Source organism: Manihot esculenta, chromosome 15, assembly GCF_001659605.2.
Source record: "Manihot esculenta cultivar AM560-2 chromosome 15, M.esculenta_v8, whole genome shotgun sequence".
Classification (NCBI taxonomy): Eukaryota; Viridiplantae; Streptophyta; class Magnoliopsida; order Malpighiales; family Euphorbiaceae; genus Manihot; species Manihot esculenta.
This window is the reverse complement of record NC_035175.2, coordinates 25,162,034-25,169,987: the sequence shown is the minus strand read 5'-3', so window position 1 is coordinate 25,169,987 and position 7,954 is coordinate 25,162,034. Positions and strand designations below refer to the sequence as shown.

General features: G+C 31.5%; 1 protein-coding gene across 5 annotated transcripts; it reads left to right on the top strand.

Moving 5' to 3' along the window:
* Positions 1-1,086: 1,086 nt before the first annotated feature.
* Positions 1,087-7,721, top strand: LOC110602265 (deoxynucleoside triphosphate triphosphohydrolase SAMHD1 homolog). Of its 5 annotated transcripts, XM_021739747.2 has the most exons (20): positions 1,090-1,389; positions 1,556-1,593; positions 1,681-1,703; positions 1,949-2,055; positions 2,201-2,252; positions 2,387-2,471; positions 2,919-3,009; positions 4,069-4,107; positions 4,246-4,313; positions 4,420-4,482; positions 4,625-4,680; positions 4,762-4,835; positions 5,029-5,121; positions 5,213-5,314; positions 5,510-5,590; positions 5,699-5,790; positions 5,928-5,943; positions 6,633-6,743; positions 6,832-6,934; positions 7,389-7,721. In XM_021739747.2, exons 1-19 carry the CDS (start codon positions 1,267-1,269, stop codon positions 6,931-6,933), a joined length of 1,416 nt encoding a protein of 471 aa, XP_021595439.1. In that variant the 5' UTR covers positions 1,090-1,266; the 3' UTR covers position 6,934; positions 7,389-7,721. The 5 variants fall into 5 exon arrangements, with proteins under 5 accessions (XP_043807199.1, XP_043807198.1, XP_043807197.1 ...); XM_021739746.2 differs by having other exon boundaries at positions 1,089-1,389; positions 4,625-4,835; XM_043951263.1 differs by lacking the exon at positions 1,681-1,703 and having other exon boundaries at positions 1,088-1,389; positions 1,989-2,055; positions 4,625-4,835.
* The last annotated feature ends 233 nt before the right edge of the window (positions 7,722-7,954 follow it).

Genomic DNA, 7,954 nt, shown 5'->3' with positions numbered 1-7,954 from the left:
TTACTCTTATTCTCACTTTTTTATATATAATATAAATTCTACACAAATTTCTATATAATTATCTAATTTAGCTGTCATTAAATTTATTTTCAAGGGTAATAAAAAAATTTTATATTAGGCTTTCTCAACATTTAAATTAGAGCAATACTTTAAAAAAGACTTAATCATTCGTGTGTATTTATATTTTAATTTTTAATTTTCAATTTTAATTTAATTAATTTAATCTTTACCTTTTAATATAATTTTAATTAATTTTTAAATTTTTAAATTTAATAGTTTAATTAATATATTATGTATATTATTATTATTATTATTTATATAAATTAATGATTAAATGACTGAAAAAAGTATAATATTTATATTATTTTATATTTTAATTTAAATATTTAAATTTTAATTTAATTGCTCAACATTACATTTAAATTAATTTTTGAAAATTAAAATAGAAAAATTTTAATAGAATATCAAATATAATATTTTATTATTTTTTAAATATAAAATAATTAAAATAATATTAACTTATATTTAATTATAATTAAGTGATATATTACCTATTTAAAATTAATAATAATTTAATTTTTAAATATATAATCGATAATTTTAAATAAAATTTATTTTGTATTTATAATTGCAAAAATTTTATAATAGATATATTTTTTTATGTGTATACTATTATTTTAATTAAATAATATATTTAAAATTAGAGATGTAAACTATATATTTAATAATTAATTTTAATTTTAAAAATTATTTAAAATTACATTAAATATAAATATTAATTAAATTTAAATATTTAAATTAAAATATAAAATAATATAAAAGTTAAATTTTTTATTAATTAACTAATTAAAAATAATTATAATAATACATGCTAACTATATAATTAAATTATTATATAAATTATTAAATTTAAAAATTAATTGAAATTATATTAAAATATAAAAGTAAATAGGTTCACTTTTTGGGTGAATTGTCCCTTAAATTATTAATTATTAATTAATGATAAAGTAAGGTGTTGTAGAACGTTCTAAAGTTCATATGGTGCCCTAAAAATACATAAAATGAATGAAGTAGGGAGAATATGTGCGACACATTTTTGTCGGCGTCAGCACCTGTCCATTGTCATTTATCGCCACCCGTAAAATCCTCCTCTTTTTAAATTACAAAAAGCAGAGACCCAAATTCCAAAATCTCCTTCCTTTCCTTCATAACCATTTTTCACTCCCACTCACCCTCAGTCACTGTTAGTGTGAGAATTCACAAAATATGGGAGCTTATTGCAACGGAGACGTCTCTTTGCATCCCGTCAATGGACTTCCCCCTTCTCACAATCTCCGATTACTCAAGCAAGTTCACGACAATGTCCACGGTTACATCTACATCGATCCCGTACTCATTCACTTGCTCTCTCTCTCTCTCTCTCTTTTTGTATTTGATTGATTTTTTTTTTCGTTTTTTGATATCATTTACGTGGTTTTTGCTTTCTGTTTGAGATATAAAAGGATTTGATTGGATTTTTTTTCCTATTATCATTTTTTTGGGTTCTTTGTTGCAGCTTTGTTTGAAATTTATGGATACTGAGCAGTTTCAGAGGTAAGTCATTCTTTCCATAACGATTTATTTGGATAATTCAATTTTTTGGCCATAATTTTCTTTTTGATTTTTTTTGGGGCATAACAGGCTTCGGGAGCTCAAGCAACTAGGTGATTTCACTGTTCTTTGCTTAAAATATTAAAATAAATTATGAAATTTTTCTAATGATGGCTGAACAACTTTTCTATAGATTCTATTTTTGAATATAGCATACCGTGATGGCTGATACTCAAATTTGCGGTTGTATTTAAGGGATTACTCAATTCTGGGTTATAAATGGTTTAATTTTAAAGTTAATGTCATGATGTTTGACCTTCCAGTATAAGCATGGACGTAAATATACACTTTGTTTTAGGTGCAACCCACATGGTTTATCCTGGGGCTGTGCATTCCAGGTTTGAGCATTCTCTTGGTGTATATTGGCTTGCTGGTGAGGCTGTGGAAAGGCTGAAAACTTACCAGGTTCAATCCTATATTGAGCTTTGTTTTACATGCTTTAATCCTCATAATTGTGATAGTTGCACTGACATAGGAAAAACAAAGTCAGACAATTCTACTTCTTTCTGATAAATAGCTTTCTGTTCATATTTGCTTCCTGTAATTGCAGGGATTGGAGCTAGGTATTGATCATTTTGATGTTCAGACAGTGAGGCTTGCAGGTGATATATCATGTTTAAAACTGCCTCTATTTGAAATTGGTTATTTTAGTTTTGTGTAGTCCTATTATCTGTTCATCTAATTGTAGGGCTATTTTAGTTTTGTGTAGTCCTATTATCTGTTCATCTAATTGTAGGGCTTCTGCATGATGTGGGCCATGGTCCTTTCAGTCACTTGTTTGAACGCGAGTTTCTCCCCAGGGTTATAAATGGTGCAAAATGGTAAGTTTTTATGTCTTAGATGGACATATAACATAAAAAAACATCAGCCTCCACCTCCAATATCATAAATATGTGTTTCTGCTTGAATAATATGCTTTCATAGCCAATGATGCTTTATTCATGTCATGAATGTAAGATATATATTTTTACTTGGAATTTGGATCAAACATTTGAACTTCTGTAACTGGTCCTTAGTCATTCACTTAAACTGCAAAATATCAGGTGCCCTTAAGGTCTTAGTTTTCAGAGGTTATTTTTTTTGGTGCAACAAGTGGATCTTAGAGGAGCCTTAGTCCTTTTGTTTCATTATCTTTCTTAGGTGAATTTCATTCTGGACAATTTGCTCTTTTACAATGCTATTTCTCAATAGATAAAAAGGATTTCAAAGCTTTTATGAGTTTGCAGGTTGTCTTCCTTGTCTGTTTTTGATGTAATTGTACTTCCTAGGTCTCATGAACAAATGTCTGCAAAAATGGTTGACCATATTGTTGACGAACACCATATTGATGTAGACTCTGAAATGATGAGAAGAGTTAAGGTATGCCATACTTGGAAATTATGTTCCACATCATTCATACTGATCATGTGACTAGCAATAGCATTCTTACACAAGCTTAGACACCCAATTGTATTACTTTTGCCACAAACTGTTTTGAAATGATATTAGAATATAAGAAGAAAAGAAAAGAAAAGAAAAAGGCCTCGCACTATTGTACTTAACTGTGATCATGGAAGGTACTCTTAATTCATTTGTAAGATATGACTTTTTTGCATCAACAGGCTTCTTCACAAGTTTTTTGGAAGGACTATTATGAAAAAGAAAAATAATAATTACAAAAATTGAAGAGTAAATAAGATCCTTATAATTTTATATGATAGTCATGGCAACTGATTGATACGTAGGTGCTGTCCACCTTCATGCTTTAGTTTATGTGATATTTTGCACATGTTATGTTTGTGAATTTTAGTTTGTGTTTTCTATCTGTGTTATAAATATTTATATTGCTTTGGTACTCCATTGAGTTTTTTATATGGCGTTGTGTGGAAGTCTAAAGTTTAAACCGTTTAATGTGTACAATGGGGTCTTGATATGGGAATTTTTTTGGCTTATTCTTTTCTGATCATATTTTGGGCCCTCTATATCTGCTGGGAACTTATCTCTAAGAATCTGGTCCCTAAATGTATTGTCACATTTTTCATAATCCATATATAATAAGATAATAGTTAATTACTTTTTATTCGACAAACAGCACATTCCAAATTTTCAATGGTTGGCTGGAAGGGGACAATTAGTAATTTAGCATGCCATTGTATGGGGACTTCATGTCTCATAGTATGACGGTCCAAATCCATCACTGGGACATATAACCACTGCATGGTGGAGGAGAGGTTTGGCCTTAAACCTCTCCAACTCAAAACTAAAAAGGTGTGGGAAGTGATAACTTGTGGAGAGTAGCTGTATGGTTCATTAATTGGATTGTTTCATTACCTTAGGTTTTACTTTCTCTCTCTCTCTCTCCCTCTTTCTCTCACTCTCTCTCTCTCATTCTTCATGTTTTCATCCATATGGTTTGTGATCCCCTCTGTTTGTTTTCAGGAGATGATATTAGCTGGCTCAGAATTTACACAAAGAAAAGTAAGGCCTCTTCCTAGCTGCTTTTTATTGTGCTCATTTTTATCATGTTGGTGAATTTTACTTGTTTATTTTGTTTATTGAACTAGGGTTTTAGTTTTATTGTTATATTTGTTATTTTAGTGTTGCTTTGATATGTAGGACTCAAAGGAGAAGCGCTTCCTGTATGATATTGTTGCAAATGGTCGAAATGGAATCGATGTGGACAAGTGAGGTTTAAGGATATATCTGTTAATAACTTGGGATTAAATTTCTCCATTTCAGATTCACTTTGATATCTTTTGGAAATTTTAATTGGAAAATTTTGATATGCAGGTTTGATTACATTGTCCGTGATTGCCGAGCTTGTGGTCTAGGATGCAGTTTTGAGTTTCCGAGGTTTTTTTATTCTCTATCTTCCTCTGTTTTGAACTTATTTTCTATTGGTTCTCTGTTAAATTGATACCCAGCAAAGAATAAAACAAACATCAAGTTGGAACATTTTCCTGGTATGATACTGATACATGTTAATCACTTGAAGGTTAATGGAGACAATGCAAGTTATGGATGATGAGATTTGCTATCGCGCCAAGGATTGTTGGTGTCTTCTGTCTTCTACACAAAAACATTTAGTTTTGATCTTGATTATCCTTTGCTTAATACTGGTTATTTTGCTAGATCTTACCATTCACAAGTTGTTTGCCACCCGTGCTGATCTTTATCGCACAGTTTATACTCATCCAAAAGTAAAGGTATGATCCTTGACGAGTTCATGTTCCCTCATATAGTATTCTTTTTGCATGATGACATGCAAACTTTTTATTTCCCACCTTTTTCTTCCTTTTCTTTCCTTGTGTATTAGTAGTGTTGTGTACTCGTTAATTCACTTTCCTAATTGGTATTTGAAGTTCAGTAAACTTAAAATCTGATATAACATTCTTGCAGGCAATAGAACTTATGATAGTTGATGCCTTGTTGAAAGCAAATGATTATCTGCAATTTTCATCTTACATTCAAGATCCTGCAGAATATTGGAAGGTAAAATTATCTGTTTTCTAGTAAGGTTTTATTATGAATGTTGCATTTCTCTTTGATGCTGCTCTGTCATTGGTCATTCTTGAAAGTGCAGCTAGATGACACGATAATCAAAACTATCGAGACGGCTCCTGATGAACAACTGAGGGAATCTAGGGAGTTGATCCTGCGGATACGCAGGAGAAATTTGTACCAGGTAGAGAAGCTTTGCTGATTTCTTCGCTGCTTTTTTTTTTCTCATTATTCTGATCTTCTGGCATCCATATTAACTAATGAATACGTATTGTAACATAGAGATTTCTTTCTTCTAGAAGTGTAATTTTTATGCTTCTTTTAGTTATGCACTTGATAATAGTATAATCGCATTTCTTGTTTCATTTCTCTTGGGCAGTTCTGCAATGAGTATGCAGTTCCTAGGGACAAAGTAGAAAATTTCAAAGATGTCACTGCACAGGATATCGTTTGTTCTCAGGTGCTCACATACATTTGGCCCTATTAATTTATGCTTGCATATGGTTAAACTGTTGTCTTTGCTGTGTGTAATCAATGATCTGGATTATTGACGACTTCCAATTCACAGAAAAATGGTGGTGTACTTCTGAAGGAAGATGATATTGCAGTAAGCAATGTTAGGATTGATTTGACTCGTGGAAAGCATAATCCGCTTGAAAGGTAACTTGCACTATTAAGGCTTCTGCTTTTATAAAGAGGCATATCCTTTTCTTTTAATTTTGGTTCGATTAGGACAATGTGCTGATTTGTTTCCATATCTTTCTTCCCTTTTACCTGGGTGCGGTATTCTTCTCCAGCATCAATTTTTTCAAGGTACTCAACTTCACTATCTTGACCTGAGTCTACCATGTACTTCAGTTTTTCCTTAATATTAACTAGTTTAAAAAATGACCTTTAGTGGCATTTTGATGGTTCTCCCAATGTGATATACTGTTTGTTAGACTTTAGTCTAAGTGTTATGTGTTCTTTTTTAAAGAAATGTTTTAGGTATTTGACTTTGTTATTGCCGCTAGGCTATCTTAAATAAAAAAATAAAAAAGTGCTGTTTGTATAAAGGGTTGTTCAGAGCATGTGACCATGCTGAAAGAATGGTTGTGATCATACTATGGTAAGGTGATTAGTAACACCTACAGTGAAACATTTTGCTTCACCCAAATTGAGCTGAACTTTGATTTGTAGGAATAACAGTTATTATTGATTAACATGTTTTTTTACAGATGAATTTTCAAGCTGTACTCTGAGAGTTTGGTTCTGCTGGGGTAGGATATATGTTTTTCATGATCTTTGATGAAAATACTAAAAATATGTTTGCAGCATTCAACCTCTGTTACTATACATTTTTTTATATCACTGGAGGAGTTTCTCTCATCTTACAGTAATCACCCAATATATTTTGCCGGGGCATTTAGGAAGACCATTTTAGTAACTTAAATTACCATCCTTACAATTTAGAGTTTTTTTTATTGAGGGTATCTTGTCTTTTGCTGTTATCTTCTGTTCAGGATTATGAAAGTGAGGAGAAATTTTCCATACCTGATGATCGTATAAGTCACTTGTTACCTACATGTTATCAAGATATGATAGTGAGGGTCTACTCAAAAAAGCCTGAACTGGTCTGTATATTCGGTTACTTTCATGGAAAAAAAATCCTATCTTATTCTGATCCCAGTAACATTTGTGGTTCCAAATACCATGCAACAGGTAGCAGCAGTCTCTGAGGCTTTTGAAAATTTCCAGTTGAGGACATATGGGATTAAGGCACAAGTGCATGCAACTCCAGAGAAGAAGAAACGCCGAACATGAGGTTTTCATTGTCTATATTTGCTCTCTTTTTATTTGGAAAATGAAACTAAATGATATATTTGCCATACAACAAAATAAGTACAGTTTGAATATCATACCACTGGTGAAATTATTTATGTAGTTCCTTTTTGCCAGTTGATGTGGGGGCTATTATTTTCAAGTCCCCCCCCCCCCCCCCCCCATACTGACTGAAATATCTCAAGATTTTTCATTATTTCTCCTTTCCTTTTTATTCCTTCCATTCTCTTCGATGTCCATGGTGTCTTCCAATCTAGTCTCCCATCTCACTACATCTCTCTTACAAATATCTAAAAATTCATTTTCACACGAGGAAAATGATTAAATACATACTGTCCTATACTTACCAGTTAACCAGGATTAGCATCCTATACTTACAGGTTAACCATGATTAGCATTTTAGTAGATTATCATTCCGTGCTTTATGCTTGTATCAGTTCTGACGCTCTAGAGCTGGTGCATACCATGTGGATATTTGTAGTTGCCGATCTTGCCGTTGCCATATACGCTCATTGCTAGTGGAGTTGCTTCTCATCACACAACCTGAATAGTTCTATACGTTGTTTGATTATATGATACTTAGTGGCCTTGGAAATTTTGGATTTGTTTTCCACGCCGGGCTAGATGTCAATATCCTATAGTTCTTATTTTCAGCTTTGTATTTGTATTTCTGTTTAGATTTCAAGGCTTATATGATATTCGATGACATTGGTGAGACATCATCCATTTCAACAGTAGAATGGATTGGTCCGTCTCTATCATTCAACACCATAATGATTCTGTGAGAGAGTGTCAGTGCAGGATTACTATTAAAAAAGGTGAGCATTTAGTTTATTGATTTAAAATTGATTGATTGAAAATCAAATCAAATTGAAAAAATTAAAAATTAAATTTATTAAAATTGTAAAGATTGAACTAATTAAAAGAAATAATAGAATTTAAATCGAATTGGAAAAATTGATTCGATTCAGTATAGTTATCTGATTTTTCACTACATAATGGC